The sequence below is a fragment of the Bos mutus genome, chromosome 1 (assembly GCF_027580195.1).
Source record: "Bos mutus isolate GX-2022 chromosome 1, NWIPB_WYAK_1.1, whole genome shotgun sequence".
Taxonomy (NCBI): domain Eukaryota; kingdom Metazoa; phylum Chordata; class Mammalia; order Artiodactyla; family Bovidae; genus Bos; species Bos mutus.
The window spans coordinates 105,934,622-105,948,965 of NC_091617.1; the positions used below are offsets into that span (position 1 = coordinate 105,934,622).

Consider the following 14,344-nt stretch of genomic DNA (forward strand, 5'->3'; position numbering starts at 1 on the left):
TAAAACTCTCAAACTATTTTAAGTAAAATCAGCAGTTTCTAAAGTATCTAGGTCTTTGAAGGGGGAAGGAAGAAACCAACCCAGGGTCAAAGCAATTAGGAACAAAATAGGTTCCATATAACACAATTAGATCTGCTATCAAATGAATTAAAAAGAATTTATAAGTAAAACTATTAAGTATTAAGCATAGTGATATTTGTGAACCCAACTTCAAGTAGGATAGTTAAAAATTAACTTCACTACTATGCCAAAAAACTCTAATAAATTCATCACAACCACTTGCAGAATTTTTTTTTTTTACTTCAGTCTTCACATTTCTCTAATACAGGAAAAGAGAACAGATTAGATTTTAGTGTCAGAAACTAATACAAAAGTTGATAAATTAAGGTACTTACATGTAATACTGACAAACATGATTCTTTTTTCTAAATATTTCATTTTCCAAGGTAAGAAATTCAATGGCTATGTTTTTCTCTCCTTCTAAGGCATCCTTTTCCTTTTCTACCATCTTAACTCTGTTTAACTACAAAAGTTAAAAGGATAGAAATTGTTCATATTAAGTGTATTGAACAATCTGAATTTAAAATATGCCAACATTAGATAAAAACAAACTACATTCATAAACATTGTTTCTCTGAAATGTTAATAAGGAAAACATAAAACTTAGCTTAAACAATTATGGTCTATCATAACTTGAATTATCTGGCTTAGTATAATCTGTTAATCAATAAATGAAACATTCTGGTTTACAAAAGTCTATGGAAGATTCACCTTCTCTCCTCTGTGTTCATTTAATATTTCAACTCTCCGACACAAGACTTTAATAGGTTCATTTAGTCGTCCAGAACCAATTATATCTTCTAAATATTCAAGCATACCCTCATCGTGTTCAGTCTGGCCTTTTGGTTTCATCATAGCAATTTGTTCAACTTCACCCTTTAAAAAAAGTAGTATTTCACACTCACTGTATATGTTTGGCTACATCAGCCTCAAGTAAGAACTAGAAACAAGTCAAATAACAAATCCAACATTAATTAGAACTAAATGATATAAATCAGTAGCATAAAGAGATTTAGTAAGATGCAAATAGGAATTCCCTGATGGATCAGTGGTGAAGAAGCCTCCTGCCAGAGATATGAGTTTGATCCCTGGTCTGGGAAGATCCCACATTCCTCGGAGCAACTAAGTCCGTATGCCGCCAACTACTGAGCCTGTGCTCCAGAGACCAGCTTTGCAACAAGAGAACCTACTGCAATGAGAAGCCTGCAAAACACTAGAGTAGCTCCCATTTGCTGCAACTAGGGAAAGCCTGTGCAAAGCAACAAAGACCCAGCACAGCCAGAAATAAATACATAAATAAAATCATATAAAAATGCCAAGTAAAGATGTTCTAACTTTCTAAACAAACAAACAAGCCATTAAATGAAAAAGGAAATACTATTTTCTCTCATGGTAATAACAGGAAAAGGCCAACTGACTGCAACTAAATGTCTTGGTACATAAAACTTTTGCTTGCAATTATTATTATAACAACTTTTAAACTATACTTAAAATCTAAGATTAACATTATATATTTGCATTTATGCAGTTCAGTTACAAAGAGAAAAGAAAAAAGTACAGTCAGTAACTTTCAAGGCTGACTGAAAGGCAGCCATTTAGCTTGATGGGGGAGAAAATTTTGTCTGAATATGCTCAGGCAAAATGCTACTTTACTTCACACCAGTAGCCCGCCTGTACTCTTTATTACAACAGAAGAAAAGGGACAGACAAGTAGAAAAATAAAAACATACCCCTTTATTTCTGCAAAACAGCACAGACTGAGAAAAATTTTTTTAAAAAGGGGCATATATTCTTTCTCAATTTAAATATCTACAGTATTTATAAATGAAACTTAAAAATCTGGGTTAAAACTTGCTAATGACAAAGCATCGTATTACCAAAATCTTCAATATAATTATATACAGTAGAAAAAAACTGAAGATCAAACAAGAAAGGATAAAACAGCTCCTTTAAAAATCTACTTATTAGGGACTTCCCTGGTGGTCCACTGGTTAGGGCTCCAAGCTTCTATTGCAGGGGGCACTGGTCTGATCTCCAATTGGAGATCTAAGACTGCATAACGGAGGGGTGGGGGTGGGGGTGGAAATCTACTCATTAAAAATCAAAATTAAAAAAAATTTTATAGATGACCACTTTTCTGTACTTTTGACAACAGCACATGATTATAAAACACAAGGTGAAATGTTATCCTAAGAGCCTATCATTGTTTAGATTTCTCTGTAACCTTGGGTATGTATGAATTAGATTTAGCTAAATATTAGTGTTTAAACTAAAACATGTAGACATTTATATAAAATATTTTGTTCTGCTTTCAATTATCTGCTTTCCAAATATTTTAGGCAAGCTTTAGGTTTTATACAGAACTTAAGCCTGGAAGAGTATCTAAAGCTTTGGATCACAACAGGTGAGACTCTAGCCATTGTACAAGCCAAGACTTATTCAGTTGTTATCTAAACAGGTTTATCAACAGCAACATTGCTGACATTTTGGGCTGAATACTTTGTTGTGGGGAGCTATGCTGGGTATCATAAGATGTTTAATAACATCTCTGACCCTACCCACTAGATGCCAGCTGCATGAGGCCTTCCCCAGTTGTTAACAGCCTAAACTGTCTCCAGACAATGCTAAATGTACTGGGGGAGAGAGAAAGCAACAACTACTCCCAGCTGAGAATCACTAACCTGGAAGTAGTCAGTTTAACTCTTTTATGTCTGTGTTTATAATCCAAATATCTGACACCAAATAGTCAACATTCTAATTTGATTTGAATAGCTGAACACTTACTATAAGATAAATGAAAATTCATGCCAAGAGAACTTACGTACCTGAGTCAAATCACATAAGGTATTATTTAGGTATACATTTTCCAGATAACCAGAAGCTATGATTTGGTGTAACAACAATAAAAAATATTTCTAAAGGCATTATACTTTTCAGCCAAACTATTTACTGAAGTGATGGAATACTAGTATTAGGAGACTGCCTAGCTTCAAACAAAGCATAGTGGTTGCTTGTTTTTGGTCACTTGTTCCTCCCTTTCCAGTTAAAATGAAAGATATATAGCTCTGATTTCTTTTCATTCTAACAAGGCTGCCCAGCAGAAAAAACATTTTCAAGTGAAAGAAAAGGACATTTATGAATCAACATTTCCATCTCAAGTCCCATATAACACTGTTTTCATTTGTTATATGAGATCTATTAAAAAATGGGTATTATCAATTAACACTACTGAATCAACAGGTCATTAGAACATTTAGGCCTCTGCCTGTCATGTGACTATTAGGACTGTTGTGGTATTTCAATGACAACCTGAGACCTTTCTTGTGGTTCTGTTCCTTGATGTTCTCTGACTGCCTTACCACCCGCTACTATTTGTTTTCTTCCTTATCTTTCCAATTTGTGTCATTTCATGTATAATCTAAGGGCTGACAGTCTATCCTTAGAGGACCACTCATTTCAGAAAACGTACCTATCCCACGTGAAATTACAAAGTAGTTTTAATTTAAAGCAATAACCTCAATACATTTTAGAAATAATTTAAAGCCTGAATTTAAAGTCACCTTGAAAGCTCCAAATCACAAACAGTGGTAATATGGTAGACAAAAACCCAAACAAACAAGTTTCAAGTTGCTATAAAGCTAGCATCTGAAGCCAACAAGTTTTATAGTCCTCCTCAATGTTATTTCTGACTTCCATAACTTAAGTAAACTAAACAAGGTTTTAAACACATTTCTTCACTGTTGTTTACTACTAACTTCCTATGTTTTAATTTATATTTACACTATATCAGAGATATTAAGCAACTGTGGAAAATACCATTTATGGTTTTTAAAAGCAACATAAAAATAGCATGCATATGTCAAGAGGATATTTATAATATCCAAGACCTAAACCTTAACTTATTGAACTGGGCAGAAAACCAAGATATTGTGACTCATTTACAGCATGCCTCAATAATCCAATTTAGAACAATACAGCTTAAAAATCTAGGAGGAATAAATAGGTACTATGCTTTATCTTTATTGAAACAGAATCCAAATTTTACCAAGCACTGAATCACAGAAAACTCAAATATAGTACATATATAATAAAACTTTTCCTAATAAGGAAGGCCTTAAGATTTAAGGTAAATATGGGTGTTTGCATAAAAATTAATGGTCCAGATTTACTAGTTGAAATTTTGCCTTGGTTATATTTTTATTTTCTCCATTTTCTACTTTACTGTTAAGTTATTGTTTTTATGCTATTCTAATAAATAAAATTCTAATAACTTCTTCTGATATAGCACAGTCTTATTTCTACAGATAAAAAAGATCAGAATTCAAGTAAGCTTATATGTTAATGCCAAGCAGGGAAGAAGTATACTGGAAAGAAAAAATGAACAGGTAACTCAGATCTTGGTTAATCCAATCTCCAAATTACTAAATAAGAAAAAAAAAAATCTTAGTTATTTTTAAATTTTAGTTTAGATTTTAAAATATGAAGACAAAAAGCATATTAAGTTGAAAACGGTGACAAATGAGCTACTGTGAAATCTTTCAGCTAAAAAAAACTCAATTTGTTCACACCAAGAATTATGACAATGGGAAAACAGCTCTCAAACAAGGTATAAACAGGGAAATGTACAAAAATGTACAAAGTACAACGGCCAATTATAATCTAACACTTTTAGAAAGCATGTATAAGGACAAGAAATAGACTTCTACCATCTTTGGATCATTTATAGTATCTCAGTTTAGTCACTCATTAGGAACTCATTAAAACAGCCAACGATGAAATTGTAAATGATTTCAAATACTAGAAACGCCTACTTGAAGAACCTACTATACCATTATAAATACTATAAAAAATTTATCCTAATGGACTTCTAAATTTCAGTGCTTTTTAGTCTAAAAAATAAGTTTCCACTTTAGCTGAATTTCTATCACTTAGCCTGTTAATCACTACCACTGGCCAAAGAGCCTACATTTTATTCAGAGCAATCACTTATGTCTTAGAAGATGATATTCTCATGGTCCCAAGCTCCCAGTCTCCCAAACTAGTTAATTTTTAAGATAAATGTTATTTAGTGGGAGATAAGGTAATAAAAATTGTATTCTTACTTACCTTCAAATCCTTTAAATTTCTAGGGCAGGAATCTAAGATTTTGATAAGGAACTAAATAAAAATCCATAGAAACCACTGCCACTTTCCCTCAAATTTTAAAATAATTCTATCTAGTCCAGTCCCTGTTTCTTCTTCCTAACAGGTGAGCTCCTAAGAGTCTTATCTGTAAATTTCATCAAATGGAATTCAATTTGTTAATGTGGAAAGTTTACCTTGATATTAAAAATGATTTTAACAATGTAACTGTTAAGATGATTAAAAACAAGTTGAGATTATGAGGATAAAGGGCTTAAGCATCCTGGACACTTTAGAAGCACAAACTGAATATAAAATTTACAATTTAAAAACTCCTGTTATCTCTTTGGGATGTTACTTTATTTAATTCCCTTTATTCACAGAATTATGTAGAAAGGCTATACCAAGGAAAAAAATTCACAAGGGTTAAAATGCAATCTATTTTGATGAGTCTACATACAGGTGTAAAACTTTGATTATTTTAGGGTGATAGTAAATATACAGCAAATAATAAGATAAACACAACAGTAAGTTCCTGCAAAATGGTATCATTATCAAATTTAGTTTTCTAATGGGGCATAACTTTTTAATCCATAATTAACCAAATCAAATCCCAGAACAGTTAAATTTGATTAAAAAAACACACACAGCTTTAACCCCACATTTATGTAAATTCAAATCTCATTTAGAAATATATCTGCTAATGATTTCCCAACATCCATTTTAAATTAAGTTTGGGTTATAGAAGTATACAAATGAACTGGTAGCAAGATACTAACATAAGTCACCCCAGAATTATATTTATTTACTTTCCACATACATTATGTATAAATAACTTTTATTTTTAAAAAAACTGTAAAATATAGGCTAAAATGGAAATAGCGACTAACATTTTATAAGTTTCTTACTGGGAACACTCAGCCACACTAATACAAGTTTCTCAAACCAAAATCCAGTTTAAAACCAGTAGTCCAGGACACTAAAGAATATCAGCAGCTATTTCTACATCACAATAGTTTTCCTCTTAAGCCATGCTTTTATGCTAAAAACTTTTTTGAAAGGTACAACTTAGAGAAGATAAGGGATTTTCTTACCAAGCAAATCTGGTAGAAAATATCTTTACTCAAATAAAGCACAGAGTTTCTTATAAAAATCAACACCAAGTACTTAATGTTATACCTCCTTAAAAAGACTTTAACAGTATGATACCTAAGAATGAAATATCACTTTCTAATTTTCCAGTAGTAGTGGTTCAGTAGGCCATTTGAACCAAAACAAAGAGCTTGTATAAGCTTTTAATTGACCATTCTAAATGTTTAAAAAAATAAAAAATTAAATCAGAGAAGTCTGTCAAATACCAAGTATCCAGAGTGGTTTTCTTCCCCCACCTTTTTTGGAGTATATTATATTAGTAGAGATTACAAATAAGAACAAAAGTAAAAGAATTATTATTAAAAGATAACAAATCTTATTTAAAATGTTATCGTAAAGAGAAATACAAACAGAAATGATAGTTGCTATGTCCCTGTCACGCTAAAGCAGCACAATAATATTGGTGTTTAATATTTATTTTACTACGCCAATATTTACGTGCTGCTACAGCGGAACAAGTATGTCAGTCCATCCAAACAAAATGAGCATATGATCATGAAAATACAGTTTTGAATGAATTTCCTTAAATTTCTAGAGCAGCAAATAATGATTCGCATCTTGACTGTAGTATGTAAACCATGATGTGCTGCTACAGTACTTTAAGGTCTCAAAAATACAGGATTCATCCAATAGGAAAAACCTCTTTACACTTTTACTAAAAGAAAAAAGAGAGAGAACCTCTGATGTCTTAATAAACGTACCTGTAAGATTAAAAATCTATTATGGTCCAAGTCAATTCCATGACTTCGAAGAAGAATTCCAACATCCTTAAATGTAGTCTTTTTCCCACTTACGTGATAAACAGAAGTATTATCTCTGTAGGCCGTTCTGGATACATAGAAGTTACTGTTAGGAATGACTTCATAATCATCCCCTTCCTGTTTTGAGGAAAAACAAAACCAGAAAACAATTGCTGGTATTAAGTCATAAGTTTGCTTCAAATTTCACTCAATTCATATTGAAACCAATTCTATGGATTAAGAACTTTAACTGGATATGCACAAAAGCTGACAATAGTTCTTAGAATTAATTATCTTAGCAAAGAATAGAAATAATTTTCTATTTCTAAGGAGTTCTTGGACTCCTTCCTCACAGATCACAAAAACCAAAAAGTCAAACCAACTACATCTTCAAGCCTAAAAACATACTTAACTGAGAAAAGAACTGATGGGAAACAAGATTCCCACTGTATCCAAAACAAACTCACCCAAAATATTAAACCACCTTGATAGAGTACATTAGTTCATTAAAAAAAGCTGCAAGGGATGATTCAAGGAAAAAGGGAGGGGATGGTAGTGCGGTGATACAGATTAATTTTTGGGGGGTGGTGGTGGTGAAAAATAAGCCATCAATTAAAGGTAAAAAGAACTGCAAAGAACTGACAACTATATTCCCCTGTTTTTTAATCAAACAAAAAGAAACGAAGGGCAAATCTGCTTTAACATTAAAACTTGCTTTCCTTTAAAAACTATGTCATTTTGAAACCATGACTTTTAAACTTCACACAAATCAAGTGTAATTAATAAGCTAAAAAATCAAATCTAATTTACTGGGTATCTACTTTCCAACCCAAACTGTATAACAGAAAGGCACTAAGAAACAAAATTAAAATTTATACCACCACGTAGATTTATTTAAAGCTCTTTACATTAAAGTTAAAAACAAGACTTAGAGGCCAAATCACATCCTCATTTCGTTATGTAATTAGTTTTCTACATTTTTAGGTTCCAGCCAGTTTTGAACTAGGAATTCCCAAACAGAAGAGAAAAAACCCCAGTATCAACAAAGCCATGTAAATAACCCAAATAGGCATTTTATGTCTGTCTCCTTTTAGAGAAAAAAAAAAAAGTTAGCTTATCCTTCTGCTGTTTTAAAAGGGTAGCTGATACGAAAGCAAAGTTCTTTCATATCACACATACAGATTCCTACTAACTTTAACGTGAATTGAAATAACGGAGATGGTAAAATTAGTCAACTTACATTTTCAAGTTTAGGTAACTTATCTGAAAGCAATGAAAACGTAACTTTATAAAAACAAATCCAAAATTTATAATAAAAGAATGCAAAATTGGCACTCAAGATACTAGAACTGCTCAAAAGGTATTATTATGAGCTACTTATAATTCATTTCCCTAACTAAATTTTAATATTTTAAGTTTAACCGCCACCATCACACCTCAAAAAGAAAATATGATCACGGAGGCAATGAAATCAGTATTGGTTCTGCTTTAACCATATACTAATTTTTACAAGCTAATTTAAGCCCAAAATAATAAAATGTGTAATGCACTGAAATTCTGTCTTCCTTACTTGGAAGATGCAAATAACTAAACAAAATCCCTTACCTTATCAATTATCTTTTGAAAATGAACAGCTACAGTGCAACTCTGAATATCCTTATGTTCATCAGAATTGTGTATTAGAACTGAGAGTTTTTTAGATCTTATTTTTTGTGCTCGATAGCCAAACACAAAAAGCATAGAATCAATAACATTGGATTTGCCACTGCCATTTGGCCCAATAATACAGGAAAATCGCTGCATAAAAAGAACAGGAAAAAAAAAAAAGTTAAAAAGGTTATACTACTGATTTCAATTTAAAATGATTTAACTTGCAGCAAAACTACAAGTATTTAAAAAGCTTTTGCAGCTAGAAGATAGTTTTCATAGATCATGTCTTGTATGTTACAAGTTTCAACACTTTAAATAAGATCATGTTCTAATTTTGACTCAGACTTTTTACAAAATTCATTCTTAGAGTTAAAAAGAAAATATTCTTTTCAAACATAAAACCCAAATTCTATTCAGTGAGGAGAACTTTATAAAGAAAGGTACCAAAAGATAATCAGATAAACAAAAGCCAATTTCAGTAGTTAAAAGCACAGAAACTACACCATGTATTTCTCAATTAGGATATACAATAACTACAAAACTGAAACAGTTTGTAATAAAGATGCATTACCTTACAACAGCTATTTAAAAATGGTCAAATACCTTATGGAAAGGTCCCAGAATTTTTTCCCCAGCGTAAGATTTGAAGTTCTGGTTTACAATATGAGTTATCATAAGACGAGGAGCTCCAGGTTCATTGGTCATTGCAGGAGGTGGGGGAGGAGGGATGCTATTCAAAATCTCTTCTAAACTTCTATTATCAATTTCCTCACTTGGAGTTTCTAAGTCAGTCAAAGGAAAGGAAAAAAAGGGGGAGAGGGGAAGCCTGCATCAGTGCAATTTGTTAGCCTGCTAATCTTTGGAGATGTCATTTATGAAACCTAGGAATCTCTATTTTTCACTCAAATACAGTATTATCTTACATTCACAAAGGGTAACAGTCTTTAGGCTTTGTCTTATGACAAAAGAAAATTTTTGAAAGAGATGCCATCAGTCACAAAATTCTATAGAAATATACCTTTTAGGAGTCAATACACTACATCGTAATGCAAATCTGGAAAATCCACAATCACTTGAGTCCCTGCCTAAACAGGTGGTCAAATCCTACAGCTCTAGATTCAACTCTCAGTATCTGTTAAGCATCTGGAACCCTAACTTTGGACACTGGCGAGCTCCCGTGACAGTTACAGGGGTTTCATGTCACTCAATTCCTGGACTCACAAAACCCACGGCGAGTGCGGGCGTAGGTGCAAATTATCTTCTCTTTGCAATTTAAGATCACCGAGGTGAAGTTGTACGATCAAGCAACTTTTCATCATATTAACAAATAGTCACGCTGACACTGAAAAAAGTCCACTCTGGCTGACCGTGTCGATTTCCGCGGAAACATAAGACAATGAACAGAAGTTCAGAATTTTAGCTATTTACTAGCCCCCATCCCTCCAGCACCGTTAACCGAAATTTCACACTGTCGAATCTGTGAAAATCGCTTTCTTGACCTTCGGGTGTCAACCCCGCAGCCCTTTTCGTCCGCGCCCTGGAATACCAACCGTCCCGGGTTGGGTGCCGGGTCTCCACGCGCTTGCCCTCGGCGTCGCGAAGGGCCACTCACCTGCGGTGGCCAGCGCCTGGCTCCTCGCGCGGCCGGGCGGCGGATCCGGCTCCGCGTCGCTGCTGGTGCCGTCCGGGGACCGCGGCGGCCCTTCCTCTCTGCGATGGGCAGTGGAGGGCTGGGTGCCTTTACGGGGCATGGTCGCTGGAGCCGAGGGAAAGCCGGGAGCAAGTCAACCCGCGGGCGGCCGGCCGTGCCGTCAAGTTCCCCGCCGGCCCGCCACCCGTCCCACTCGGGTAAAACTTTGTCCACCCGTTTTCTAGGGCTCCGTTTAAAAACCCCGCGCAACGCCAGCGAGTCCTCGGGAAAGAAGGCACAAAAAACTCAAGTGCCAGGAAGGCGGGATTCGCTCTCTCAAGTTCTAAGCAAGTTCCTAGACGTGCTTTGCGGAGCCAGCAAAGAGAGCAACTGCTTAGGTTCTTTTTATTTTTTTAATGTCCCCCTCCTCCGCCCACAGTGTAAATGTGTGAGAATACTGTAACGTCATTTCTAAACGAAGTTATATCCCGCACGCCGACATTTACGGACATTCCCACACTCTCGGGGCTGGGGATCAAAGCGCACAGACTCTTGTCTCCGAGTCCGTACTAGCTTTAGGTTTGAGGGGTTCTCAACTCTTGGCAGAGCAGTCGGGAACGAAGAGGCGGTTCGCCGCCCACCTCCTCTCCCCGCCATAGCCCTTGGCGCGGCTGGCGGCTCGGGGGCTTTGAGGTCTCCTTCTACTCGCCGGCCGGGGACCGGCGGCTGGGGTCGACCGCTCGCGATTTTCAAATCGGAAGCCGGCAGCGCCAACTCCGCTTCCATCACCTTGGGGTGGCAGGGGTTTGTCCCTGAGGTCCGCGGCGAATCCCGCTGGACAATAAACTACGAAAGGCCACCAGTAAGGGCTCAGAGCTAGTGGTTAGTCCCTCGGGAGAAGAGAAACGGGTAGCGGGCCGGGACAGGGGGCGACGCCGTAGTCCGACCAAGATTTCTAAGAAAAGGTCCGCGAGGGCTGAGAGGGCCCCCAGCCCCGCGGCCCCAATCCCACCATCGACGCTTAAGTAGCTCAGAGAAGTGGCGCCCGGGAGAAGCGCGCGGGAGCTTCGACCGCCGGGGAGCGACTGAGGGGGGAGGGGTGACAGCGAGCGAAATCTCCCCGAGGCAGCCTCAGCCTAGACTTCGGCTGCTCCAGCTCAAGGCCTCTTTCCAGGCGCCTGCGGACCGAGCAGGAAGTGAGAGTGTGACAACCGATCAGGAAAAGACGTACTTTACCTGCAGGATAGTCCACTCAGACCGAGGCTGGAAACGGTTGTATAGGCCCCCCGGTTCCTACCGGTGTTTCGGCTCCGGGTCCTTCACTCGAAAATGGCGCCTAAAATACAAACTCGAACGGAAATTCGTTACAAACGCGCGCAATGCTTTCTGGGAACCACTAATTTGAAAAAAATGCGGCGATTATCGCCATCTTCTGATACCTTACGCGCATGCGCGAACTCCTGGCGGGACCCAAGCTGCAGGGAACGTTTTCTACTAGGTGAAAAAAGCGAAACAATGTTTTCCGTGGCCCTACGGCAATAGCACTCTTATAAATTTTTTTTTTAAAACTTGCGAATTTTGAGAAAGATAAGTGGAATTCGCCCTACAGTTTAAGTCAAGGATCAGTCGTCCAATAACGTCCCTTTAGAAGAGGGCGTGCCCACTGCGGGGCGGGGTCTCAGGCCCGCTCGGGTGACGCTCTGAGGGGAAGTATCGCGCGAAGAGGGAGTCAGCTTAGCTCTGAGAAGTCGCTATGGTGACAGGGCGGTCCGCTGCTTCTTGGTAACTGGTCTCAGTTCTGTGAGAAAGATCGACCCCTCTTTCCTGGAACTTAAGGTAAGTCTGTTTACTTCCAAGCGAGAGTTGAGGAAAGGATTTGGAAGTTGTGGCCTTTACTGGATTCACCTTCCCTGCTTTGACAGTGTGTGCGGCGTGGAGCATCGGTTATTTCCCGTCTCACTGGGCGCTCTGGACTTAGCTTTTGGGATGCGAAGGAGGAAGCCCTGAATTTGGAGGGAGCAGAGGGGCAACACGGAGGAGAGAAGATCTGGATTGGTGAATGATCGTGTAGGGAATAGCAAATAATGATTTCGAGTTATTGGTATTAGGTCATTAATGTCACTAGTGAAAAGGGGTTTTGAGTTTTTAAAATCATTCGACTGGAAGACTCTGTAATGGAAGAAACGATTTGCTGGTGTCGTCTGGTTATGGGGAAATTATTGATCAGCAGATATTTCTTAAGTAGCTTCTGTATACACTGCACTCTCGGGCATAATCAGGATTATTGAGCAAGTATTCCTGTTCCCAGATAATTTAGTTTTGTTAATGGATTTTTAACTAAGAGTTTGTGGATCTGGTAGTAGGTGATTGGGGTTCAGAGAAGTTCATACTACTTCTCCACTACCCCAGCCCCCACCCGCCCCCGGAATTGAGTACAGAATTCTGTGTGCTTGTGAATTTTTCTGGGGAGTTAGTTTTTCCAGGACTTTGATCAGATTCTTAAACTTGGTCCTATCCCATCGCACTGTTAACCATTAATTGATCTGAATACGTCCAACAAACATTTATTCAGAGACTCTTAAGTACTTGACTGAGAACTGGGAACCTCTTTTATTCCCCCTTTTAACTTTTGCATACTTAGGACTTGGCATACTGAGGCCCCAATAAATCTTTATTGAGTGAATTTACATTGTCATTCTAAGTAAGAAAGTATGATTCTTCCCTGAGGAGCATCATGTTAAGGTTCAGTGATTCTCAAGAGTTGAAGGTGTGGAAGACACTCCCCTCAAGTGTAAGAATTCCGTGAGGTTGAGAGACTAAAGTGATTTGAATAAACATTGACTCAGTATTGTAATACACTTTTTTTATTTGTAGTTGAAAAAAATTATTTTCATAAGACAAACTACAGACAGTAAAGCTCAATGAAAAATTTGGTTGGTAGCTGTACCAGAACATGTACATCAGTTCTGTTTGAAATCATGTGGAATCTTTTGGATTTTCAAGTCAAACACTACTAAACCCAAGTTGGAGAGATATTAACCCTGAAAAAAAGCAAAGACTAGACCAAATTGAGTAATGTATATGGGAGACAGAGCACCATGTAGGAGAAGGATGTAACAGATAACAGAATCCCAAGTCTCATCATTTTTTTAAAGCTACCTACTTAGACAATGTACTCAGTTTGTCAAACTCTGTTTATTATGAAACCAGCATATAATACCTACCGCATAGGATTGTTTATGATTGTTCATCTAACATACACACTGCATGCATTTGATATTGCTGTGTTTATAACATAGACCTTGTTAGGGTATATGCTAAGGTTGAATAATGGGATGTCAAGTTAGAAGAAGGTTAGTTTGTGAAGAGTCTTGAAAACCAGGTCAAGGATATTAGATTGATAAATCTTCAAAATATTAGAAAAATTTTGAGCTATGGAGTGACTTGGTTAAAAAAAGTTAACAGTTATGTGGGATGTGTGAAAAGAGAAAGAGACTGAGATCAAGCATGGCTTAGATTGTTACTGTCCACTTTTCCATGTAGGAGGTAAGAGGTGCCTATGCAGTAGAATGGTAAAAATCTGGACACATTTAACAGTTAATAGTCTGAGTTCTTAAAGTTAGATAGTATTCTTTGTGAATCTCTGGATTAGTGATGAGGGGATAAGAAAGATAAGTCAGAAATAAATCTTAGTTTTACTACCTTTGATGGTTGTTGTAAATAATGTTTGGTCTTAGTGACTGATCAGAAATGTAATTTCAGAAAGTCAATAAAGTGACCAATAGCTTTAGATTTAGTTGAACCTAACCACAAATACTTTTTAAACAAAATAAATACTTTTTAAACAGGCTTAACTCAGATTGATAATGTAGAACAGACATTGATAACCAACAGCTATAGTGGAGACAAATCTAGAGTGAAAGTAGGACACTCAGAATAAGTGAAGAAGTGATCTGAGAAGAGATTAGGGTCACGAGAGGTAGACTTACTC

At 36.8% G+C, this 14,344-nt stretch overlaps 1 protein-coding gene across 2 annotated transcripts in view; it reads right to left on the reverse strand.

Annotated features, from left to right (window-relative positions):
- SMC4 (structural maintenance of chromosomes 4) overlaps window positions 1-11,708 on the reverse strand; it is a 33,811-nt gene extending 22,103 nt beyond the window's left edge. Inside the window, exons 1-7 of one of the 2 annotated variants that reach the window (XM_070374015.1) lie at window positions 11,590-11,708; window positions 10,336-10,479; window positions 9,327-9,505; window positions 8,679-8,870; window positions 7,035-7,211; window positions 772-936; window positions 396-523 (exon numbers count right to left, since the gene is read on the reverse strand). In XM_070374015.1, the coding sequence (XP_070230116.1) occupies window positions 396-523; window positions 772-936; window positions 7,035-7,211; window positions 8,679-8,870; window positions 9,327-9,505; window positions 10,336-10,474 (980 nt within the window). In that variant the 5' untranslated portion in view covers window positions 10,475-10,479; window positions 11,590-11,708. Of the gene's footprint in view, window positions 1-395; window positions 524-771; window positions 937-7,034; window positions 7,212-8,678; window positions 8,871-9,326; window positions 9,506-10,335; window positions 10,480-11,584 lie in introns of both variants that reach the window. The other variant, XM_070374024.1, reaches the window with a different exon arrangement.
- Between the last annotated feature and the right edge of the window lie 2,636 nt (window positions 11,709-14,344).